Source organism: Anabrus simplex, chromosome 3, assembly GCF_040414725.1.
Source record: "Anabrus simplex isolate iqAnaSimp1 chromosome 3, ASM4041472v1, whole genome shotgun sequence".
In the NCBI taxonomy this organism is placed as follows: domain Eukaryota; kingdom Metazoa; phylum Arthropoda; class Insecta; order Orthoptera; family Tettigoniidae; genus Anabrus; species Anabrus simplex.
In genome coordinates this window covers 280,706,313-280,734,060 of record NC_090267.1, presented here as the reverse complement: position 1 = coordinate 280,734,060, position 27,748 = coordinate 280,706,313, and the positions used below count along the sequence as shown (strand labels likewise).

The window sequence follows — 27,748 nt, the reverse complement described above, 5'->3', positions numbered from 1 at the left end:
AGCTAGTGAAGTTCTGACATTTTATTTGAATGCATGCACTCCAGCTTGGTGGTAGTTACAAAGTGGCCGGGAACAGGGCTGTGCATGGGGTGAAGGGCACCTGTTCTACAATGTATTAAGTTTTATAGACAGCAAGAATATTTTCGGGATGGATAGTCGTAAACATACGTGGAAGAGGTATTGCCGGCAAATTTTCAACGCGTTCTCGTCGATATTATGATGGCAATCTTAAGTTAATGGTTATTAAACACTTGGAAATGTAGAATTATTGTGCAGCCCCAAGAAAATATGGCATAGGCCTAACTAAAGCCAATATTTGGTGTCGGCGTGAAGACAGAGATAGCTAAAAAATTGTGTACAGTACAAAAAATTCATTCAGTGGTCCGCAGCAAGGACGCTTTAAACCAGTCAAAAATGAAATTACGATTTATGTGCATGAAAAACGCAAGGGCGGAATAGCCATACTGTGGCGCAATAAAGTAGTTCGTTGACCATCGTCCACAATTAGGCCTACACATCTCGAGCCGCTGAAGTTGGCCGAACCCGGCAAGCGAGACATGCGTGTAACGGTACCCGGTTACATCTGACGCTGAATAAAAGTACCGTAAGAGTTTTATAGACAGTAAGAATATTTTCGTGATGTATCGCCGTATTGTAGAGATTCATGGAATACCTATTGCCGGCGAATTTTCAACGGTTTCTCTTTGGTATTATGATGCCAATTTTAAGTTAGTGGCCATTAAACCTGCGGAAATAAAGAATGATGTAGCCGCAAAAAAATGCGTCATAACGAAAGACAATCTTCAGCATCTAGACATAGTGTAAAAATGCGTATTGTACAACGGAGGCATTCTTATAATTTTACAAAGCATTTTTTTGAGCCTGATTTAAATTTCTTGAAGGTAAAAGTGGGGTTTGTCTTGGATTCGGAGAAATACATTACTGTAATATTTTCAGAATGAAATTAGACATACAATTTCACGTAGTAGGCCTATTACATTTCGAGAAATAACAAACAAGTAAGCCGCACCTGTTGATATCATCCGCGGAAACGCAAGTTTTGAAGAAACCGAATGCCGTTTCATTCCGATTTTAATGTGTATGGGGGAGGTTTTCCGACTTTTGTACAAATTCAGATATAATGACAATGCGCCATAGCGAGTGAACTTTCCGCCGTTGTGAATTCTCGCTATAACTGACTTCTACTGTATATGCACCACAAACTGGCAATAAAGATTAGAATACAGAAAAATTTGTTGACTATCTGGAGAAATAAATTGAACACAAAGTGATTATAATGTGAGATCTGAATGAATGAGTGGGAAGAGTAAAACTGGGAAGAGAAGAGATTCTGGGGCCATATGTGCATGGTGACTGGAGTCAAGATGGGGATATCTTAATGGCCTTTTGCCAGAGGAAGCAAATAATAATAATAATAATAATAATAATAATAATAATATAAACCCGTGGTTCAGGATGAAACATATCCGGATTACAAGGTATGGATGGTGAGATAGAAGAACGAAAACATTGTTTGATTACATATTAGTGAAAAAGGTCTTCAGAAAGATGTTGTGGATGATAACACAGAACAAATTCTTTTGTTGCATTGATGAAAGCCTTAACTAATTTGGGTATGCTGATTTCATATCTGAAGTTTTTCTCTGTAAGCTACGGTTTTTGTGCAGTTTGTTTTTACTAATTGATCACTATGTAAATTTTTCAATTTTCTTCAGCATTTGTCTCAACTTACATATTTGGGATATTAACTTAATCACCTTTTGCGGTGACAGAATTAGACGTTTGAACACAAAAACATGCAGTGGCATACAATTATGCATACAGTTTTGAAATATAAAAGAATGAAATCACTTATTTTGTCATAAATATGACATAAAACACTATTGAATACAGTGGAACCTTGGATTGCGAACACAATTCATTCCGGCAACATGCTGGTAATCCAAAGCGCTCGTATATCAAAGCAAATTTTCCCCTAAGAAACAATTGAAACGTGGTTGATTCATCCACAACACAAAAATATTTATTCGCATAACATTTCTAATGCAACATATAACGTAAAGCAAATTAAACTGCACTTTACCTTACAATAGAATCATTGTTGATGTGAGGGAGACGAAAGATGACATGAGAAGATTTACTCTGTAGCACGAATTTCACTAACAGAATCACTGCTCTCTGTTGGCTCACTGGAATCGTTTCCTTTTCGTGCAAATTTTAACAAGGAGCCTGTCTAATGACTTGTTTTTGCCTCTTTTTGAGGATTTCACATTGCTTTGTCATTGAATGGATTCATCGCTCGCACTGCTACAGCCTTATTCGGGTGGTGTTTTTCTACAAAATTTTGCACTGTTTCCCACAATTTGCACTTCTCCCGAATTTCAGTTGAAGTGAGAGATTTCATAGACTTTTCCTCCGCTTCTTCCCGGGACGAATTCTCCATAACCTCCTCCTGTTGTTCGAGATGCACGTCCATCAGTTCGTTGGCGGTAAGTTCCTGGCTATGTTCTTCCACCAGCTCTTAAATGTCCACGTCATTTACCTCCAGCCCCATGGTCTTCCCTAAGGACACAATTTCATCGACAATCGGCGAGTTACCAACAGTCCCTTCAAAGTCACGTCCAAGAACACAGTCAGGCCAGAGCTTTCCCCAAGCAGAAGTGAGAGTTCTTTTGGTGACCACATCCCAAGCTTTATCGATGACCCGCAGGCGGTACATGATGTGGAAAAAAATTTCTCCAAAACTCTCGGTGGGTAACGTTTGTTCCTTCAGTCACTTCGAAGCATCGCTGAAATGGTGCTTTGGTGTATAGTTTCTTGAAGTTCGAAATGACTTGTTGATCCATAGGCTGGAGTAGTGTTGGGAGGAAGGAACCTTGAAGAACTTGAATTTTTCCAGTAAGTCGTCCTCTAGGCCTGGAGGATGAGCAGGAGCATTGTCCATAATCAGCAAGACTTTGAGCGGCAGATTATTTTCTGAAAGGTATTTCTTCACTCCAGGACCAAAGATCTCGTTCATCCATTCAACGAAGAAAATGTGAGTGACCCAAGTCTTAGGTTTGGACCTCCACATAATATTTCACTGGCTCTTCTACACCTTGGATTTCTTGAAGGCTCGTGGGTACTCGGAATGATACACAAGCAGGGGCTTTACATTTAAATCCTCGCTTGCATTAGCATACAATAGCAGGGGTAAACGGTCATTCATGGGCTTGTGGCCAGGCATTGAATTCTCTTCTGCTGTAATGTATGTCCTCTTAGTCGTCTTTTTTCCAAAAAAGTCCCGTTTAATCGCAGTTAAAAACTTGTTTTTGCAGGTAACACTCGGTAACAACAAGCTTTTGGAACTCGGCAGTGAATGCCTCAAGTTGCCTCATCATCCGAACTGGAAGCCTCCCCGTGCCTAACAACACTATGGATGCCACTTCTTTTAAAGTTATCAACCCATCCCCTGCTGGTCTTGAAGTTTTCTTCAACTTCTGTTGACGTATGTGAACTATATGGAAATTTATTTATGAGGTCGGCGTACGATGTCTTTGCCTTCTCGCAGATTAAATTCTCGGTCACAGTATTGCCTGCTAGTTCCTCATCATTTATCCAAATGAGAAGCAACTTTTCTACGTCTTCCAGTTCACATGGCCGTTGCTTTGATAACCTTGTGACTTCTTTTGCTGCATCAACCTTTTCTATTTCTTCTTTAATATTGTGCAAATCGTTGACGTAGACTTGTTATAAAATCTCAGGATATCAGCCACTCGCATACCTCATTCGTGCTTTTCGATCATTTCCTTCTTAACTTCCATCGTAATCATCTCTTTCCGACCAAATTCCTTTTTAGCCTTCTTTTTGTTCACTGGGCCCATCGTTGCAGAACAGTTATAACACCAGTGAAAGGAACAAAACATGTACACTCATACGGTGTTGACTATGTGACCGAGGCACGCCAACTGAAGTCCAGTGTGGGAGATGTTTACACACAATCTTCCAGGAAAGAGAGAGACAGGGGCAGGGGAAAACCAAGACATAGGGGAGGGGGAAACATAGGCACACGTGACGCTCATATTGCGGAACCTCACTCGCTTATCAAGTTAAAATTTATTTAAAATGTTTGCTCGTCTTGCAAAACACTCGTAGCCAAAGTTCCACGGGCAAACATATACTGTTAACAATAGTATTCATATGTATGTACAGGTGGAAAATATGGAAGATATTAAAAGATATAAAGGGCATGCAAAACTCACTCGGACAAGAATTTGTGTTAGTAGTGCTTGCGTTTGTGGACTTACTAAGGACGGTCTCGTTTGATGCTCCAGCAGTAGTGTACCATCATGCAGAGATGCCAACTATTACGATTTAATCGTAATAATTACGAATTACTCATCATAATTACGCCTTTACGAATCACACACTACAAATTACGATTTTTTGTTGATTTTTAAATCTAAGTGTATGAAGTGTTCAAAAGGATACACAAGGTGGCTTGAATTCTCAGAATATTATTTTAGGATTTCTCAGTAATAATTTATACCCCTTTCCTGTCCCTCGTTTAAGAATATTTCGAGTTTTCACGCGCCGAACGCAGTGTGTGCTTCCAGTTCCAGAAATATAGGCACATGTGAAGTGGTATATCTTGCGGAGTTGTTGTCTTTGTTCGTCACATAATCAGACTTCAGACTTCCATGCAAGTATGCGAGTTCTTTTGTCTTTGTTTTGGCGGTAAAGTGGTGACAAACTCCGTTTAATTGTGAATATTGTGTGTGTGACTGTTGAAGATGTATTTATTGCTATTTTGGTTGCCAAATTTACATATACTGCTCTTCTAGGATATATGCTAATCGTGTGTTACGAAATGCGAAATAATGAAGCGATTTCTTGTGCAGGAAAATACGTGTGATTACGTTACCGCGATTAGTGACGCTAATAATAAATATAGTTGAAAAATTTAGGGAGGTATACTCGGAAGAATGGCCTTGTTTAATGCATTCTTCAAAATCTCATTCACACGTGTTTTGTAGTGTGTGTAGCCGCGATGTTTCGGATGCGCATGATGAAGAAGAACAAGACTGAATTTCGTGCTAATATGAACTCCGAACTGTTAAGTGCTCTGTTAGTGCAGAGGATGCACATGATATGAAAAGAAAAAGCATGTCACCAGTGTACGTTTACCAAACAGGAACTACAAGCTTTAAATTAAATGATATGTAAGTTAGTAAGATTACGGGAAAGAAAAAAAAAAATCTTCGACCGCCCCCCCGCCCTAACGGCTTCAATTACGAATTACCTTTCTTGAAAGTTGGCATCTCTGCATCATGTCTGCCTCATCACCCTTGATAACACTTCTTCCATTGCCTTCAGGTCCTGATGGAAGCATTCCCTCTGCTCGTTGCTAACATCCCCAAGGTTACAAGTGATTACAGGTGATAAATATCAGTCTTGACCCGTATTGATGATATTTGATTGAAATAATAACAATAAGTTAATTTATTAATTTGTCCACCTCATCATCATTTCCCAACTCCAGTTTCCCGGGTGTGGTGTACAAGCGCTCACCATCTCCTTCTGTCTTCATACATCTTCTGATCCGGTACATCCTCCCATTTGTATCCTCTCCCCTCCACACCTGATCTTACAGTCTCTATCCGTTTTCTTGGTCTTCCCTGTGGTCTTCTTCTTACGAGATTAAGGTCGAAATATTTTCTGGCAGGTCTTTCCCTGTTCATTCTCATTATGTGCCCATACCACTGAAGTTTCTTTATGACAATGATAATAGGAACCTCAATACCAGCTACTTTCCTATTCACTTCATTTCTGATCTTGTCCTTTCTGGTTGTTTGGTTCATGGTTCTAATGAATCTCATTTCAGTTGCTTGGATTCTACTGAAGTGATTGTTTAGTAGGGTACATGTCTCGAAGCCGTACGTGAGGATTGGTATGAAGTAAGTGTGGTTCATGATTGTTTTCGCTTTTTGTGCTATTTTGCAGTCCCACAGGGGATTTCTGACTTGACTGTAGAAGTTCGATGCTTTCTGTGTCCTGCTGAGTATTTCCTGCCCAACAGTGTTGTCTTTCGATAGTGTGCTTCCGAGGTACTTGAAGTGAGAGGCTGATTCGATTTTTTCCCCTTCCAGAAATATATTTGAGCTTGTTCCTTCCCTGTTGATGGTCATTTCCATCGTCTTTGTTTTTTACACATTCAGTCCAAAATTTTTGAATGTGTTGTTCCATTCATTAAGTTTCTTCTGAACTTCAGCTTCTGTCTCTCCCCATAAAAGCACATCATCAGCAAATACAAGGGCGTTGGGTTCACTGTCCATTTTCTTGATAGATTTGATGACCTTGTCCATTACTATTACGAACAGGAGTGGTGACAGAGCACTTCCTTGTTGGACACCTCTCCTTGTTTCAAACCATTTTGATTGTCCGTTGCCTATCTGGACACAACTGTAGCACTTCTGGTATAGCATCTTCACTTTGTCTATTAAGTACTTTGGCACCTTTAGATCTTCCAGACATTCCCATATCTTGTTTCAAGGAACACTATCATATGCTTTTTTAATGTCCACAAATGCAATCACAAGATTTCTTCCGTATTCCCAGTACTTTTCTGTAGCGTCTTTACTGCAAAGGTAAGATCCACAGTACTTCGACCTTTCCTGAGCCCGTGTTTTTCTTCCTCAAGTAAAGGTTCCACTATCTTCCTAAGTCTTGTTTCTATGATCTTTTCCAGCAGCTTCAGTGAGTGTGACAACAGCGTGATGCCTCTGTAATTTCCACATTTCCATCGGTTGCCCTTTTTGAACAGTGGGATGATGACTCCTTTACTCCAATCTTCTGGAATTTTGTTACTTTCCCATATCACTGATAACACTCTATATACCCAATTCAAGCCTGGTATTCCAGCTGCCTTTATCATGTCTGAGCTGAGATCATCAAAGCCTGGGGACTTCCATTTCGTATGCTCTTTAGTGCTGTTTCTACCTCAAGCCATGTTAATGGGTATTTGTTGATTTTGGCTTCATCTACACTACATTCATTGGTGGTGGTGTTGCCCCCATCTCCATTTAACAGCATGTTGAAGTACTTATTCATTTCATCCCTGATCCCTTCCTCTGTTTGTACGAAGCTACCATCATCTGCTTCCAGTGCAAGGATGTTTATATTTTCATTTCTTTTACTGTTTATTATTTTGTATAGTAGTTTCCTACTTCCTTGACAGTCTTCCTCTATCCTTGTAGTAAAGTCATCCCAGCACTTTTCCTTTTCTTCCTGGATCAGTCTCTTTTTCCGGTATTCCTGTGCTAGATGTTCAATTTCTAATTCATTTCGTGTATCATCTGCTTTCTGTTTTTCGAGGTCTAATTTTCTTTTCAGTATATTTCTATCTTTTACTGCTGTCTTCACCCGGTCATTCCACCAAGGTGTTTCCTTCTCTTTTGGTGTGGCACTTGTTTTTCCACAAATTTCCGTGGCTTCTTTTTCTTTGAATAAGGACCATTCTTCTTCTACTCCCCCTTTGTAAATTTTGGGTAATTTAGCTGTTGTCCTTGCTCCACCTAATCAACGCAATAAATCTTGTCTTGGTTAAATTACATTGACATGTTAACCCTTTCAAGGTCGGGTTTTCTAAACGCTCACATACCCCACAATTTAGGTTTTTACAGTCACATAAATAAATATCTCTATAAATAGCAAAACACACTCATTGGACATTATATTCACAAAAATGGATAAAATACAGATGAATGAAATGAAAAACAACAATATCACACAATTTACCTGCTTAAAAGTTTTTTTTGTATGATATTCCTCAAAGCACGGGGCTGAGCACAAACCAAGGTATGTTTGTTTACATGACCCATTAATACTTATTGCTAAAACAAATACATTTCTTCGACAGTAACATCAGTCCATTTTGACGCTCGGGATGTGGGAGAATGACATAATTATTCTCTACATATTGCGAGTGATACAAGTTCGTTCCTGTGACTATTTTTTCCACTAAGGTATGCGGAAAAATTATTTTGAAAATGTCTAGTTCTGGAGAGTTTTCATTCAAAGATTGATCCTGGATTCCGGCAAGATCAGGCTTATAGCCGAAATCAGTAGGTAAAAATTTATTAATACCCGTTTCTTTTTCCCAGACCCGATGATCAGTTGATACATTTCGTTTCTGCCTCTTCGCGGTAGCTGGTTATAATTCTTCATCATTGTCACTTACACCTTCATCGTCACCAGTTGAAACTTCGGGCACAATATCGTCAACACTTTCTAAGTCAATTTCACACAAATCTGAACCATCACTTTCATCATTCATTAATATTTCAAACATTTCTTCATCACCTTTCAAAAACTTCCGCTTGCCTGCGAGCAGCCATGTTTATCAGATCGCATTGACTCGCAAGTGTGGTAGACATTCACATAAAAAATTTAAGTTAACAGCGTTCCCAAAGAGAATACAAATTAGCGCAAGCTTCCGTAATATAGCCGATAGATGGCAGATACGACAAATTCTTCAATCATTGCTGAAAGTCAAAGAGAAGCGAAGATATGATGCTTGGAAGTTCGACACGCAATATATTGCGCCGTAACTGCTGGGGCACTTCCCGCGAGGCGCAATATATTGCGCCGTGACCCGGAAAGGGTTAATTAAAATGGTACATGTACAAATTAATAGATTAAACTTATTGTCCTTATTTCAGTCCCCAAGGTTTTTGGGCAATAGATAATGTTGTCTATTCAGGAAGAGCACCTTATTACTCACGTTGCATCCAAGATAGCAAAATGCCTTTACCATCCCTTGAACCAGAAATACCTAGTTTTCTGCCTTCTTGTTTCCAAGGAATTTCTTAACTGCTATAGAGACATCCATGCTGCTCTCTCCTTTTATCCATCTCACTGACAAATTCCCAATCATATATAAGGGATCGAATGTGGGGACCATTAAACACACTTGCTTTTTATTTTCTCGAATGGCAGACCATGAAAAGCAAGCCATCTTGATACGAAGCATGTGGAACATCATTCTGTCTCGGCTTATAAGTTTAATTCACAATATTTGACATTTTTACTTTGAGAATTTCAACTCCGCGCCACTCCTTCTGTGTCCAGTGTTTTGCACAGAGCATTGCAATCCCTCACGCAAAGGTAGCAAGAATATTTCATGAAACCTTTCTTTTGTCCAAGGAGGTCATTTACCATTTTTAAGATTCACACAAATGATTCTGTTATGGTCAGTTGGTCATAGATTTGATGTTGTTCTCATGCCGTTATTAGTAGTAGTAGTAGTAGTAGTAGTAGTAGTAGTATTAGTAGTAGTAATCTCCTAACTTCAGTGTATAGTAAAAGTCTGTAACGATAATAAAATCATATTGTATGAAAACTAGAATATTCAGCATAAAACAAAAATTTGCAACAGTAATTAAAACTCGTAATGCATAAGAGCTAGAGCATACACATTAAAACTGACTTCATATTTGGAATTATGACAATGAACCCAAAATTTCCAACTTCAAAAGCTTTGCCAAAAATCCATAAAAAAAGACGTACCTGTACGCCCTAAAGACATTTGGGAATTAGTCCATGCTTCATACATTCTTTTAAAAACTGATATCTCTGGATATTTTGCTGACCTTGACTTTGAGATTAAGGTACCCATTTCTTTTTTTAGCCTGGTGGGCTGCTAAGTTACATGTAATTAATCTCATAATAGAACCGTTCTTATTACAGGAACACGAGTATCAGAAACTTATAACAATGAACCCAAAACTTCCAACTGCACAAGCTTTGCCAAAAATCCATAAAAAAGACGTACCTATACGCCCTATTATTAACTGCATGAACAGCCCTTCTTACAAAGTTTCAAAATTTCTGCACAATTTTCTCACCAAACACTTTGAGTTCAATAACACAGCTTATATAAGACATTCAGTTGAGTTTTGTGAAAAATTATCTAAATTCAATCTTGAGAATAATCACGTTATGGTATCCTATGATATTACCAATATGTATTCCAATATTCCGGTAAATAAAACTGTTAAGATTATTAAAACAAACCTTTTCAAACACAGTAACCTGAGCAAATGCGAAATATATAATGTCATCAGTTTGTTAGAATTTCTACTTAATAATAAAACTATTTCACCTTCAATAACAGAATATATCATCATAAGGGCCTAGCAATGGGTGACTCGATCTCTAGTATTCTAGCCAATATTTTTATGGATGATTTGGAAAATAGAAAAATAATCAGTAATATCAACGGTCTTCTATTATGGTTAAGATATGTTGATGACACTTTAGCCATTATTGATACACAGAAAAATGATAGTCACAGCGTACTAACATCCCTTAATGAGCTTGACAATGATGTCAAATTCACTAAGGAAGGCGTTATCAACGGTTCTCTAAACTTCTTGGATTTAAACTTTTCAAGAGAGAATAATAAGTTATTTTTCAAATATGTAGAAAGCCTTCTTGTGCCCCCATCACTATAAGAAACGATTCCTTACATCCACAATCCCATAAACAGGCTGCATTTGATTCCGGACAAGCCTAGAAAAACGAAATATGCTGCCTTTTCCTACATGAACCCAGGCTATTTCAAGTTACTGACCCTCTGAAGAAATACGATATCAATATCGCTTATAGAACCTGATACACGAACCGTAATATATTCTTCAATTCCAATATAGTTAACATTAATCACAATAAACTCTCGAACTCTGGTATCTCCAGGCTTAAATGTACCCATTGTGGGTTTTCTTATTGGACAAACTGGACGTCGCTTTTTGACCAGATATCTTGAACACTACAACGCTTCAAAAACATAAAAAGTATTCCACCATGAGCACCCATATGGACGAGACTGGTCACAGTTTTACGACAACTGAAAAAGACCTTCAAATCTTAAAGTACGTCAATAAAAGCAAACTGATGACACAGTTTGAGAACATTTACATATCCTTAGACCAGCATTTTAACGGAAATAAAAATTTAAATGATACTTCAGAAATTAAAAGTCCAATAATCGAGAAAATTCCAGAACTACTCTCTCTTTTCAATATAAATAATAATAACTTTGAGTATTTTTAATTATACAACCGCTAATAGCATTTCCTCTGTAACAACAGCTACTACTCCACCACCCGTTCATGCGACACCCCCTCCACGAACATCCGACCTGCCCAAGGAATCGATTGCCTCTCCTCCTCACGTGACTCGCTCACCACCTCTACGTATACATACATACAACACTAGAAGTAGTAATAAAGCTACTTGCCAGTTTGCTTCACGCAGCCAACGCTAGCGGACACCTCACACTAGTCCCGAGGGTAAGCTTCCTCTTTTAATTTTCTTTTCACCTTCTTCATTTTTCCCTTATAACATAACTTCATTCCCCCTTTTTTCTTTCATTTCAGATTCCAAACTCCAATTTTGTGCCATAATCTGCTCTATCTGCTAGAACTCTCTCTATATTCAAGATCGTCGTTACTCTTTAATGAGTCCATTATTGGTGTTCTACGTTACATACAATTGTAGTTTTACTGCTAGCGCGTGAATATTGACTAGTTTAACTTTTATTTCTTTCTGGCATCAAGATTATCTCTCTTATAGAATTCGCAACTGTTGGAGTTCACGTCATATATCAACCTCAGTTTCGTCATTATGCGCCTTTTGACTGGTTTGATTTGGACTCAGGATATTCAATGAACTCTATTTCAACTCTTGTTTTTACATGATTTGAAGGAACTCCATCCTCAATAATTAATCCATGCGTTATACATTGACGTATATTTTAAAGTCCACAATATCTATTGTTTTAATTTAACAACCCCATGATTGTTTTTAACTTCACAGATTGCCATCGTTCATTGCATTCCACGACCAATTCTCGCTGTTAATCTGTACATACTTGTTACAGTCTAAGTCTAATGTTATATTATCACTTTTTTATTATGACATTGTTATTCTTTTGATATGATGACATTATTTGATCATTTTAAAACTCAGGGCCCTGACCTAGTCTGTGTACATTAACGGCTGATGATGTTCACTATGCTGAGCGAAACATATCCCATTATTTAAGACACTTCATGAATATTTCATAGTTCAATGAGTGTATTGTATTGTATTGAATAGGTGGTTGTAAATAAAAGGATTTTATAATTTTAATATATTATCTTCAGTACAGTTCTATTATGAGATTAATTACATGAAACTCTGGATTGTTTGGCATTGTCACTACTGGAGTTTATCGTTAAATTGAAGTATTATACTTCTCTTAAGGAAAATGTCAGTCTCCTAGGACCTTATGACTGCACAGGGAGATTCGTGAAGGTCAATGACGTGTCATTTTACAGGTATGTGTATTTGAAATTCATTGTCATGCTAATAAAGTAATAATTTGTGTGACATTTACCATGTGGATTGGCGTACTTGAGCTGACTTTGCGGTTTCATTTCCTGTTGGTGTGAAATATATCCTATGGACTTTACTGTGAAGACTGAAATTAATGTTTTAGGAAATATAAGGGAAGACATTTTTCTCTCACTCAGTGGCAATGTCTTTGAAAGCGAATATCCAGAAAATCCAGTGAAGGTATATACGAATATAGGCCCAAGTATACATCGTGTTGGCAGATCATACATGGAGGTTCCCAATGTTAGAAGTAGGTTTACCGGGCAAGTTGGCTGTTAGGTTTGGGGCGCGCAGCTGTGATCTTGCATCAGGGGGATAGTGGGTTCGATCCCCACTGTCGGCAGCCCTGAAGATGGTTTTCCTTCGTTTCCCGTTTTCAAACCAGGCAAATGCTGGGGCTGTACTTTAGTTAAGGCCATGGCCGCTTCCTTCCAATTCCTAGGCCTTTCCTATCCCATCGTCGCCTTAGGACCTTTCTCTGTTGGTGCGACGTTAAGCAGAAAAAAAGTAGGTTAACAAAGACAATTTTGTTTTGTAACCAATAGGTTGATGCACTGTTACTCTTCATTATAATCAGGAAGTAATGTTGATTTCTCAACATATTTCTTACAGCGCTGATTATATTGATGGGTATAATTGGCTCCTCATGGCCTTGATTACTCAGTGTTTAGAGGTATGATGTATTTATTTCCCTTTCTTGTAATGCCACAGATGTGTACAATACCGAGCGAGTGGTTGTGGGTTTTGGGGCACGCAGCTGTGAGCTTGCATTCGGGAGATACTGGGTTTGAACTCCATTGTTGGTAGGCCTGAAGAGGGTTTTGCGTGTTTTCTCATTTTTACACCAGGCATATGCTGGGGCTGTACAATAATTAAGGCCACGGCCACTTCTTTCCCACTCCTAGCCCATTCCTATTTCATAGTCGCCATAAGACCTATCTAAGTCGGTGTGACGTAAAGCAAATTGTAAACAATCAAAATATTATTGTAAAGATTTTTTCAGTTCTCTTCAATCATATAATTTTCCATTAAAGGAAGTCTTTTTACAACTTAAAATCGTGGAGCACATCAAACATTTCACGAAAAGTTGAATAAAAACTCCTTAATAGACTGAAACCACAACTGAATGTCACATTGCCACTTATAATCAAGTTTAGAAAACAGCGTTGACGATGATGATAATAATAATATTGTGCATCTAATTACTTTTACGGTTTTTGGAGACGCCGAGGTAGCAAAACTTTGTTCCGCGGGAGTTCTTTTGTGTGCCAGCATATTTCCGACATGAGGCTGACTATATTTGATCACCAAATATCACTGGAACTAACAGAAAAGATAAACGTCAAGTCTGGAGTGAGACAGGGGTGTGTTCTTTCTCCCACTCTGTTTCCTCTGGTCCTAGACAGTGTGTTAAAGAAGGTAATAGAAATATGGAAGAGGGTGTTCAATGGGGGATGAGAGATAGGCTTGAAGATCTTGACTTCACAGAGTACATTAGTCTTATGGCACAGCGGTACCGGGACATAGAAGATAAACTGAGTAGGTTGCAGAAGGAAGTGGAACGTACAGCTCTCATGATCAACACAAGCAAGACTAAAGAGATGAGGATTAATTCAGATGTCATGACCAGCTTGACAGTAAATGGAAAGGAAATTGAGCGAGTTCAGTCCTTTCTCTACAGTGGAAGTATAGTTACAATGGATGGGGGAGCAGAGGATGATAATCGAAGCCGTATCCGGAAGGCAAATGGTGCTTTTGTCCAGCTCTGCCCTGTGTGGAAGAGTAGAAACATCTCCAGGAAGACTAAGCTTCGCCTCTTCAACAGTAGTGGAAAGTCGATTCTTCTATATGGCTGTGAAACGTGGAAAGTTACAAAATAGATCAATAACCAGCTACAGATGTTCATTAATAAATGTCTGCGTCGCATAACAAATGTGAGGTGGCCGGACATAATCTCAAATGAAGATCATTGGACCATGACCTATCAGCAGCCGATTGACATCCAGATCAAGGAGAGGCAATGGCGCTGGATTGGACACACATTAAGGAAGCCGGATAGAGCTGTTGAGAGGGCGGCGCTGGACTGGAACCCTCGAGGCTCCAGAGAGCGAGGTCGGCCCAAGAAGACCTAGAAGAGAACGATCGAAAAGGAAATCGCAGAGGTTGACAAGACCTGGAGCGAAGTTAAGACAATGGCCAGGAACCGTACTGTGTGGAGAAATTTCGCCAAGGCCCTATGCTCCAAAGGGAGCAACAGGAAATAAGTAAGTAAGTAAGTAAATATCACCGGACTGAGTTTGGATCCAACCTGCTAACTTGGGCTCAGAAAGCCAGCGCCTCAACCGTCGATTACTATACTTCGTCTGTTTTGCTCCAAAATCTCGCCAACACTTTCAGGACTAAATTCCCAAGCAGCTGAGATTTCAACATGCTCCGTTCTCTACAGTGGTTCTCTCGCAGATGGTGGGGCCGCTGTTACGTCTAGTGTATTATTTACTAACTGTGTGGATGAAAGTACACAAGGTCACAAAAGTACAAGGAAAAAAAAAAGTAAGAAAGATTGGGGTTTGGAGATTGAAGGAAAGGTAGGATCGGGAAGAGTTTGGGAAAGAAGGGATACCAAGGACAGATATTAGTCATGTTTAACAGAAATAGAGTAATTTTAATAATGCATTCATAAGGTGTGCAGATTAACTCATACTGGGGAGCGTGGCTTAAGACGTTCAAGGAAATAACCAGCCAGGTAGGGAGAGTGACTTAAGTGGTACGCTGCTGTTTCATTTTTTTCCTCGACTGAGACCAGCCAGAGTTATGAAATTTAGTTGTCGTTATCTGTATGCCCTGGTCATCAAGTGGTATTTTTTAATGGGTGCGTCCTCTTGATAGAAACAGAGCTGTATGTCATTCCACAAAATTTGCTTCCGTGCGAAAGTGCGCTGTGTGTTCATCTCGCGCAGGAAGTAGGCTAAAGAGCTGTGTTCTTACAGTGTGCTTACTCAAATGCTTTGGTATTTTGTGGTGACTGGGAACTGTATAGTATATCAATGTGAAAAGGAGTAGACTAATTACGGCGAAGAGTGAATTTAAATTTATAGATGCGTTTTACTTCTGTTGTGTGTTTCATGAAAATATTTTTCAGTTAAAATAATGTCTTTTAAACGACATTGAGTTTGCGAATTACGTCACGACTGCTTGTGCTCCCTTGTACATGAACTGTTGGAGTTTAGCGACAAGGACGATGACTTCAGTAACTTCCATTTAGATAGTGAAGATAATTCGTTCCTTAGAGAAGAAGTATGTATAAGTGGTACATACAGCATTCTGGTGCTATCACAGCAAATTGCCACGGGTTTAAAGTGACAAATTTATTCAAATTTATCTCACCGCACCGATGTATTAACATGCGTAAATTTTCTTCATAGTTGTATTTCTTGTCACCGGAATTCAACATCCTTACAGTGTTTCGAACTAACACTCTATAGTCCTATCTTCTACTTCCTGGTCTGTTTTTTAGTATCTGGAGCCAGAACTTCATATGGACTTAACCCATTTTCACAGTTAAATGCCCTTTATTTCGCCAGTTCGAGTGACCTGCACCTAGCTTTGAAGGCCACACACCATTGTTGTTGTTGTTGTTGTTGTTGTTATTCCATGATGAAAATTCCCAAATACAGTACCCCTATGTACCGCCCACATCCATTGTCATTTTCTCCCTCCCCCTGTAAAAACGATGCATCAAGGTTTTACTGTACTTGGTTATTGGTAGTCGGATGGTGGGAACAGAAACTACACAGAATATGTTGGATACATTTAATAATTGGTGATTGGCACGATTGCTTGTAAACCACATTACTTAACGTACATGCAGCTGCTTTAACTGGATTATTATGGATCATGATACGTTCATTTGCGTTTTGACATTCAGGAGGTTTTTGTGTTTCGATATTGCATAACATCCTTAGTATTTAGACATGTCGTATTACACACCCTTCTTTGTGTTGACTCTTGCATTATTGAGCAGATGAACGTTATGTTTAAAGATGTCTACCTGTAGCATTAATGTATTCATGACTGCACACTTTGCAATAAAATAATTGGAAGGACATTAATGATGCATACCTGCCAACTTTCCCGATTTAGGCGGGAGACTTCCGATTTTCGACAGTTTTTCCCGCCTCCCGATTTTAGCTTATTTTTTAGTGAATTTCAAACATTTGTTTCCAAATCCCGCCATTTCAGCTTTTTTACGCCAGTGGCCAGAAGTCCTTCACCCATTGCCCGCTTTCAAATGAAATATCAACGTTTATTAATGCGAGAAATGTGTGCGAATGTGCGATGTTTATTGAAACCTGTAAATCGTGACGCATATATCAACTGTAAATCTCTCGTTCTCGCGTGCTATGTTCGCGTTCGTTCACATCAGTCTAGTCGATTCCATCCTCTTTGGTCTAGAGACTAGTCGCTTTCTTAGTAATTTAGTAACATAATTTCAATGATAACGATTAGTGACTCTTCTAGAGATTTTAGGAGCCATTTGGAGACAATTCTGACTAATTTTGCTTTCTTAGTAATTTAGTAACATAATTTCAATGATAACGATTAGTGACTCTTCTAGAGATTTTAGGAGCCATTTGGAGACAATTCTGACTAATTTTAATTTATCTCAATATAAATATAATAACAGTTTTGCCTGTACATTGCTCAGAATTTAAAAAGAATGATATTTCCGTGCTGGTCGTGACCACAGTAGCAAGGGGAAATGCCCGTTTTAATTTTCTGTAATTTCTGTATGTATGTATGTATGTACGTACGCAGGCTCATCACGAGAAAACGGCTGAAGAGAATTTAATGAAAATCAGTATATAACGTCGGGGAATAAGTCGCTACAATCTAGGCCATAAATAATTTTATTCACACTGAGTGAAATGGTAGTTTAGGGGAAGGCCTAAAATTTAATTCTCAAATATTTGTTATTATTGCCCCTAGTGATAAATACCTACATAACTAAAGTTATATATTATTAAATTTCCTATCATTTATGTATGATAAATTTTTACTCTACCAGCTATGATAAGACATATTCTTGAATTTTAATTTTTTTTTGGCTAAGTCCATATCAGCGCCGAGGTACGAGAAAATGGCGAACAGAATTTTATGTAAAGTCAGGGAATAAGGAACTACAGTCTATGCTATAAATAATTTTATTCACTCTGTTCGAAATGGTAGTTTAGGGGAAGGTGCCAAAAATTTAATTTTTAATTACCTATCTTAGTGGTCATATTGAAAAGTACTGCATAACAAAAGTTACAGAGAATGTAATTTCCAATTATTTATGTCTTATTCAGTTTTGTAAGAGACAGTTCTCATGAATGATTCGTATTGAAACTGACTTAAGCAAATTATGACAAAAATAATTTTTTCTATTATCACCACCTATTCAATACAAGCCACATGCTATGTGGATGAAATTTACATGATACATGTCCCTGAGAAGTGTATATAGTATCACCCCTTGTTAAGGGCATCATCAGCCTGTAGGTAGCCTTAAGGGGACTTATGAGTGAGTTTTCATGAAAATACGGCCAAAATACCGAATTTTGAATTTTACCGAAAATTAGCGCCCAAACCTTTTCTGAAAAAAGGAATGTTGATATTTTTCCCTTAGCGCCATTTTTAAAGCCCTGGTGGTGATTTAAAGATGTTTGCGCGTCATTATTAAATACCTAAGCCTACCTGTCTCATGTACTGAAACACTTCGGATTTTGTATTCCATGTCATTGCTAACAAGTTACCACAAAATTCACTTGCGGAAATGGTCATGCAAGTGTCTTTTGACATCTACGAATGGAAAATTCTCATACTTTACAATGATAGTCAAGTTATAACCTTTCATACATGGGAATGAAATAACCTCTGTCATAAAATATTGAAAATATTTCCTTTAGTTTCCGAGTTTCAGTTTCTTTATGCCATCCAATATACCTTTGTTATCAGTAATGAAGTAAATAGAAGAAACCAGTAAATAAATGAGTTGCTTATTCAAATACTATAGTTACTTCCTACCAATCTTTGTTGATATTCGGTCCATGTGGGTTGTTTTTGGAATATTTGTTGGTGTATATTGATCTGTGACAGGGGTAATATTGTTTGGAGTGTGCCTAATTATTCCTGGTTTGATACTTCACGCTATTAGTTGTCATTTGAAATTGTTGGGAAAATACTGCCAATTTACCAAAGATTGGCCTCAGATGCCTTGCTGAAGAGGTGCAAGAGAGGGAAAATTCAAAATGCTAATGAGAGTCTCAATAGCATTATTTGGCATAACTGCCCTCAAGAGATCTTCGTTTCAAAGAAGAAGCTGGAATTAGCAGTTACAATAGCAGAGAGTGAATTTAACATGGGCTGTGTGGAAACATTAGAAGAGATTCATGACATTAGGCAAGAACCTATGACAATTTCTTCACTGAAGATCATTGCGCAACATGATCACAGCCGTCTTTGTCAGGGCAGAAAAAGGAGCACCCCAGGAGAGAAAACTGCAAGGAAAAGGAGAAAACTGCAAAATGTGTCCTTAGAAGAAAGGCTGAAGAGATCTGAGGGCTGTAGATATGGTGCATGACAGTTCTGATGTAAGTAACTAACAACCCAACTTTATTTGCTGTTTTCTCTTGAAGTGATTTTTGTTACAGGTATTATGATAAAAAAAGATCCCTGTATTGCAGTTTTCAAGTTATTTAGTTCAAAGTTGGTTTGGATATTTAAATATGTATGAAAATTATAATTAGCTCTTAATTTTTATGTCAGTGAAAAATAACTGCATTATTTGTGCTTTCAAACATAAATAATTTCTGATTTTTGGGCAAAACATAAATGTAATCATTTTGATTCTCTCTCCTGATCGTCATATTAAAGACACATCAAATTCAAAAGCAGTTTCTAATTATGCATCTATTTAGGATATGTTTACCAAGTATGAATGAAAATGAGTGAAAGCTCCATTGCAAGGAACATTTTTTATGACCCAATGTTTTTATAATATTTTTTTATTATTTCAGAAACTATTTGGGCAATCAAGTTAAAATTCAGAATGTATCCTAACTATAGGCGTATCAACCTGTCGTTAAAATTTCAAAATGATCCGCCCAGTAGTTTCAGATTTTCAAAACTCGCTCATCAGTCCCCTTCAGGTCAAATGTCTGAAACATTATCTATTCATACATGGATTACAATGAAAAGTATGTTACACATTAATCCATGTATGAATAGATAATGTTTCAGACATTTGACCTTACGGTTACCTGCAGGCTGATGATGCCCTTAACAAGGGGCAAAACATGTCCCTGAGAACTGCATGGAGTATTATGTAGATTTCATCCACATAGCACGTGGCTTGTATTGAATAGGTGGTGATAATAGAATAAATTATTTTTGTGATAATTTTCTTATTCAATTTTACCGTTCCGACTATAATAATATTGGTGGTGATGGTGATTAAATTTTGAAGATGATTATAAGAATGAGGAAAAAGTCGTGAAGGAACGATCCCTTGAATAATAACACAAGAGAGAGTCTTGAAAGAGGACGAATCACTTTACATTAGATTTATTTATTTATTTATTTATTTATTTATTTATTTATTTATTTATTTATTTATCGTATGGCATATATACATATATTCAGAAACAAGAAAGCAAGTAGATTATAATTTAATGTCCAAAGACGTTATTCATTCTAGAGCTAGAGCCTCTGTATTGGCCTTTAGAAAATCAAACCAATCTCCAGGGTAGGCTCTTCTGCTACACTCCTTTACAGTGTGTTCGAAGGTTTGAAATGGAGCACCACAGTCACACTCGGGGGTTTGTATCTTTCCCCATTTATACAGGGACGCAGCACAGACACCATGACCATATCGAATAAGGATGGTCCAAGTTGTTCTTGGGAGATCAGACCTCGAATTAGGTGGGAGGAGAGGCCAGAGATGTTGACCTGTTTTTGAGATCCAATCTTCCTTCCATTGGGCATAGGGGTTGAAATTGTCTTCTGTGAGCTTCTGAGCGAACTTAACTGGCGGATGTGTAGATTTCAACCGGTTCCTCTGAAGGTCAGGAATATTGGAGTGGATGGGCAAGTCAGAGTTCTCATTTATCTTGGAATATTCTCTCAACAGTGCTTGTGCTCTATGGAATGAAGGAGGCACAATGTTGCTCAAGACAGGAAGCCAGTGGGTAGGAGTTGATCTTATTACACCTGAAATAATCCTCATTGTGTTGTTGAGTGTCCACAAGTTTCACATGGCAGCTGTTGATCCACACCGCGGAGAAAACTAAACCAAGGGCAGAACATCTCAAGGTAGTTGCAGAAGCACCCCAGGTTGTACCACACAACTTCTGAAGAATGTTGTTATGACTCCTAATCTTTGCTGCTGTATTCACTAGATGTTGCCTGACGGAGAGTGTCCGATCTAATGTTATACCTAAGTACTTTGGGTAATTATTGTGTCTGAGGACCTTACCGTTAAAAGACACTTGGAGAGTACAGTTTGCTATTTTGTTATTTAGATGAAAGCAGGACACCTCAGTTTTGCTGGTGTTTGGTTGGAGTCTCCATTTCCGAAAATAGTCGCTAAGAATGGAAACCCCATCATTTAAAATGTTGTCCGTTTCTTTCAGGTTACTATGACTTGTAGCAAAAGCTATATCATCAGCATAGCAAAATTTTCAAATTTCGTTGGTGGTAAATCTGATATATACAGATTGAACAGGAGAGGAGCCAAGACTGATCCTTGAGGGAGACCATTGTTCAATCTTCTCAGCTTGCTAGTCCTATTCTGCTGCCATTTATCTACGATAGATGGAATTACTGGTGCATTTCAAGTATAACAGCCTGCCTGAATATTGGCAGGAATAAGCTGGGGAGTGGGGAGTTAGATCTCTTTCTTTAGCATGTCATTCCTGTGGTTCATAAATTTTCTGATACTACTGGTACGTAACGCACTGGATCATCATAGTATTCCACCTATTCGATCCCTACTCTGAGGTAGTGATTTGAATGAGCAATGTGCACACTTAAACGGAATAATTACTCAGGAGTGTTCACGGCTGTCTGCAGCCTGGTCGTTCTAGCTCTGAAACTTTGAACTGTTAGATTGACACCGTAGTACTTTTTGCTGAAAGTGAGAAAATGTTCTGTTTTCATTTTATCGAATATTTCTTATGAAAGCATTGCTTTTAATCGTGACATTCATACTGGCATCATTGTAATGACATGTTGCCTTCAGTTGGGAAAACTATAAGGACAGTCTTCTGAGAATTCCATAGCGAAGGAGGGTATATCAGCTAGTTATTTGATCTACGCATAATCACGCGGGCGTTTGATGCAATATATTAATCTATGCATTTGCTAAGTAATGGCATCTAAGTGCATGACTGAGACACACATGTGGAGCATGAGTTCATACTATTTTCGGTAGGCTTACTGGAGACTGATCATCTCACTCGCATACTTCCTGTGAGGGAATAGAGATGTGTAATTTTTAGCCTTGTAACCTCTTATAGCAACAGTCGGGCTTTGAGACGATAAGTGTTGTAAATATATCGTAGTACTGTATTGCACAAGACATGTAGAATAAGCAATTTTGACCAATTGTATCTCCTGATTTCTCCTGATTTTTCCTGAATTTTGGTTTTGTAAAGTTGGCAGGTATGATGATGCTAAAGCATTTACATTATCATGGCAGGAAAATTATGCAACTGTTATTTTTCCCAAAAGTGTGTATTTCTAAATTTAGGGTGTGAGAGTTATAAAATGGGTGAAAGTAAAAGTAATGATGATAGATGTGGTATCTTAGATACTTGCATTAGCAAAAATGGATTGATGTAATTTTGTTTAACCATACTGCGTTTTCTGTATGATTTGCTTGCAATTGGAGCTGCTGTTGAATTTTTGGTCACTCTGTCATTGTGACATAATGTTTCTTACTAAGGAAGTTAATTCTAATTTAATAACTAGCTATGATTTTTCTCTTTCTAGGATTACCATAAAATTATCAAACAGCCCATGGACCTTGGAACTATCAAGAAACGTCTGGAACACAATTATTACTGGAGTGGGAAGGAATGCATTCAGGATTTTAATACTATGTTCACAAACTGCTATGTGTATAATAAACCTGGAGAAGATGTCGTTGTTATGGCCCAAGCTTTAGAGAAATTATTCCTAACAAAGGTAAGTGAAATAGTTTTTATGATTGTTGTAGATGTTTTTTTGTGTGACTTTAGTAAGGCAACACCTGAAATTGCATTTTCTGAGCCATTACAGTGATTGTCAGTGGAATAGTACTGGTTCAAAACACAAATCCACTAGGATTTGGGTATCTGTGTGGTTTTATGACAAGGCGGGAGGGTGTGAGGTTCCATTATTAATGCCAGCTCTGTGATTTTAGTCTTATCCTGAAGTAGAACTAGTTTTAATTTGTTTTTATGGTTCAGTTGGTGATTTTTGCTCAAAGTGAAATGGAAGATGAAAATAATCATTTTTGACATACCATGTGGTATAGTTTTAAGGAGATACCTTGATTCAAGAGAAGACTTTGAAGGAGACTATAAAATTGTAGTAGCTAAATTAAGATTTGGAAAATAGTGAAATTAAAGGAGGCAAGGGGAAAGAAAATAAATGTATGGGAATTAAAGGAAATGCGATCACAAGAGTAGTTTCAGAACCTGTAGAAAAAAATCTCTAAAGGAGAGGTTGGTGGTGTTGAAGAGGAATGGGCCAAGTACAAACAAGGAATGGTTAAATATGCAGAAGATATGTGGTAGAGTATCAGGGGAAAGTGAAGGAAAATGAGCCGCTCTGATGGAATAACACAGTAAGAGATGCAGTGAAAGAAAGACAAAAGGCATGGTGGAGCAGAATAGGAGGCACAAATACGGAGAGTAGGCAAAAGTATCTTGAAGCAAAGAAAGCATGTCAGAAGATTGTTCAGGAAGAGAAGCGGAAGTACGTTGAAGTAAGAAAGTGTTGTATGGATAGCTTAAAAGCAAAGTAAGCAGGAGAGAAGATACATAATTTTGTACGGACAGATATAAGACAAATTTTGACTCGGAGAGAGGAAATTTTTCCAAGGAACATACGGAAGAAATGGTGGAAGAAAACTGAAATGAAGATCTAGCAATTTCGGAAATAGCAGAGGCTATAAAGATGAAAAGTGGCAAAGCGTCAGGTGTGGATGGGGTGGCAATAGAGATACCATATTTACTTGGGTAAGGAGGAAGGTTCCAATATGCGATACCCTAAAATTTTGTTTAGGGAACACAGGATTTCTAGCCTATCAGTTGTACAGGTAAACATTCTACACTATTCCTTAACAAACTTATGAATGTATTCAGAGTTTAACTGGCTATTTTCGTTGGCAGTATTTTTAAATTTAAAGAATATATCTGGTGAACATGACTTTCAGGCCTACATATAAAGTAAATATAGCCATCTTTAGTTATCCTTTACAACATAATTTGTTTCATCTCATTTACTCCTCTGATTAGTTTGACGTGAGGAAGGGCTTCCAGTTGTAAAAAGTCGCTACGAATATTCGTCTCGCTTCAACTTGCCCCATAGAGAAAAGATAACGATATCGTATTATTGTATTCTGCAGTACTACAGTGAAACCTCGATTCTCCGTTTTTCGAGGGACCGTGAAAATAAAACGTACAACACGGGAAAACGGAAAATCCGGGAATGAATGAAAACTATCAGTTTGGCTAAACATCACAAAAATGAAATATGTATAATTATAATCTTACAAAAACTCCTAAACCAAACCAAACTACAGCCCCAGTGAGACTTTGCCTGCCAAGCGACCGCTGCTCAGCCCGAAGCCCTGCAGATTACGAGGGGCGCATCGTCAGTGCGACGAATCCTCTCGGCCGATATTCCTGGCTCTGTAGATCGGGGTCGCCATCTCACCATTAGATACGGTAGCTCCACAATTAAAGGTAATCACGTAGGCTAAGTGGACCTGGAACCAGACTTATATCCAGGTAAAATTGCCTGACCTGGTCGCAATCGAACCCGGGCCCTCTGGATGAGAGCCGGGCATGTTAGACCGCGAACCGCATTAATTACCGGTACGCGAGTTCAAAATCTCGATACTTTATATTCAATTTTACAGGGGAATCTTCGTCAGTTACCCGTGAAAACTTCTTTCAGTTCAGCAACTTTGATTACGCTAGCCAAACTCTTCGAAAAATCTAACAACGCCAAGCCAAACGACAATCGACCACAAGTAGCTTTTAATTCTTTCATCTAATAAAATAAAGCATATTAGATACAAAAGCACCCAAAATGATGGCGAAATTCGTTCATTTCTTAATCTTTCATTGTAATTTGGTCTCCGGTATACTGTTCGTAGTCAGTTTCTGGAAATCTCGTACCGCGCAAATTAGGCCTACATCGACTTTTAAAGGTTATGTTGAACTCGAAAACATGGTTTCGAATGTAAGTATCGATTCTTAAAATTTCTCGAATACATTATATTCAATTCTGCGCGCCACAAATCCAATCAAATTGGAAAGATAAAAGAAATATCAAAACTTCAGAAATTACGGTTATTCGTGACCTTGAGGTCATCTGGAAAGTGCGCTCGCTGCACATGTCAGTACGAGTTTGAAATGATACCAATCATTGAAAATGTAACGTGCGCAAGTAAAACGACTGCTGTTTTTGGTATTTTAACACGAAAACGTAAAATTCCCAGTCTTACATTAGTAACAGTAATAGGCAATCCCAAGACCTCCCATGGCTTTCTTTTTTTTTTTAATGTAAGGTGCAACATCTGTTTTCGTCTCGCTAAAATAATCATGTACGATAATATAAAAAATACTGAATTTGTGTTAAGGAGCAGTTTCGATTCCTGCCTGAAAGCCCACTTAGGTCTGCAGTGCCCTGAGCAAAGTGCCGAAAACCCCTTCGGCAGTACGATCGAAAAAATGTAAATAAGAAAACATCTAACCCTGGACATACTATGGACGTTTTATAAGTGCGAACATTTGACGAAACTCGTTCCGTCTTCACGCAGAGCTGTAGAAATGCGCCGTGTCTTCTAGCAATTGCTGTGGCCACTCTCTGCCCTATGATTTTCCGAGATTCTCTAAACAATACCACCCGAATGCGATGCTAAGATGGTCCCTTATGCAAGTTCACCACCGATCGCCGAACGCCAAGATCCATAAATATGCCATAGCCGTCCTTTCGTGAGATACAGTTTATTAAAAAACGATTGATCGAGGATTTAGCGTTGATGGGACTGGAATTTCTGGACGGTTGATCCGGGAAATCGTTTCTTCGAGGAACGGATAATGCGGGACTTTTACAACGTGATTTAATTACGATGCTTTCGGGACCACGTAATTTGAACGCATATTCCGGGAAAACGTACTTTCCGGGAACGGATAATCGAGGTTCCACTGTAATACAAAATAACTTAAATGGCAGTCATTTGTCTCTTGTCAATTGAGCAGTAGGCCTACCATGCAGTAAACCTGATCACTGCTATAATTTGAATTATCATCACCTTGTTCTGCCAACTTCCCTGCTACCGGCGTGTCGTCATTGCAAATGACACCATCCTTACTGCCATCGAACACATTCGAAATCCCGTCTTTTCGAAACTTTGGAAAATACAATAGAACCCCTATTTAAAGTTATTACACGGACCTGATTATAAATGCGAGTTTAACTTAAAGCAAGGTTTCGGTAGAAAGTACTCGTTTTCCATAGATCTTCGCCTGTATTAACATAAATTGTATCATCATACATTATTTAACCAGTGTCTTCTATAAAACAAGGAGATATCTACCTTACACAATGTACTCTACTTACGGTTTGTGCTTCATTTTGACAGATTTTTGTTGGTGAATGCAAAACCGCTTTGGTTTAAGGTTGTTTATAACTGTATACATGGTTTTCCATAAAAGTCGGAAAAGATATCAAATTGCAAGTTATGAATCTCATGACTATTGTGTATTGGAAAGGTCGTTTTTATTAATATAATAACTTCTTAAAGATATCAATCTGGCACAAAAACACATTAAAATTGGTATATGAAACAGTAATCGGTTTGTTTAAACATTTTTGTGCATGTTTTCCAAGCAGCGGCTCACTCATTAGCACATATTTTCTAATTCCAGTAGTCTGAACACGTTTAGCTTCATTCTTAAAAATTGTAATAGCATCACTCCAGAGGTTTGTGGCAATCATTTCAACTTTCTGATTTCATACGGCATCACTTAACCTAGGATTACCGTGCATGTATTGTGAAAACATATTTCAAGCTCCCTGTAGAATAACGACACTTTCATTATAAATTTACATGTGAACAGCCTTTCTGAAATTTAATAAGATGTGAAAGTACATAACCTAACCTCTGAAATTAGTTATGCACACTGCTGTATCTTGAGAAGGGAAAGTATCTCATTCTTACTGGCGAAAACATCTTATCCTGATATTTGGTTACTGACCAGTCCAGGTTGTGAAGTAACCTTAGGCTCGCTCAAGATCGACTTGTTTTGCATAGCAACGGATCATTACAGATGATGATCGATCGCATTTTATGTAATTACTATAAAGGCTTGAGTGGAGCGTATGATAACAGATAAGAACTAGCACGCACGAATTTCCCTGTAATAAAGGATGAATCAGTAAAAGGGTTCACATTGTAACTGGAGGATATTGCACTGATTAATATAGGAAATTTTGAAGGATATAAAAACATTGCCATTAACCCGATAAGTACTACGCCCGCCTGTAGATTGGCTGACGTGGTCGATCCACCACTGCTTCGTCCGTCTGTAGACGGTGCATGAGAACTTTAATATTTTTAATTTCCCACTTCACTCTCGAGTGCTGATTTGATCTTGGGCATGTTCTGCAATCTGTTGGGCATTACGTAGAACGATTGTCGCGGCCACGAAATTAGACGGGTCAGAGAAATTACTGCTGTTGAAAGGGTTATTTAGCAACTGGCGAAGAATTGTCTAAGTGAACACATCAGTTCGGAGCGTGAGGCAAGTTGTTCTCTCTCAAGCTCCTGATGTTACTTAATACAAATTTTCAAAACAAATTACACTACAAGCTTCAGAAAAGACTGCTGATTTCAGTGGTATAACTATTTTCCATATAAACCACTCTAAATAATTTTTACAAAATAAAATCTTGAACGAGTAAATTTAAATCCGTAGAATCGTGTATTGAAAATTTCAGTAAGCGACCAGGTTTTTATTACTTCCGCAAATAAAATTTTGTCTTCGGGAAAAAG

General features: G+C 38.1%; 1 protein-coding gene across 3 annotated transcripts in view; it reads left to right on the top strand.

The window, feature by feature from the left end:
- The window catches only part of LOC136866258 (bromodomain-containing protein 2), a 709,923-nt gene that overhangs the window by 176,073 nt on the left and 506,102 nt on the right, over positions 1-27,748 (top strand). For all 3 annotated transcript variants that reach the window (XM_067143061.2, XM_067143058.2, XM_067143060.2), the window contains exon 6: positions 22,468-22,662. In XM_067143061.2, the coding sequence (XP_066999162.2) occupies positions 22,468-22,662 (195 nt within the window). The remainder of the gene's footprint in view (positions 1-22,467; positions 22,663-27,748) is intronic.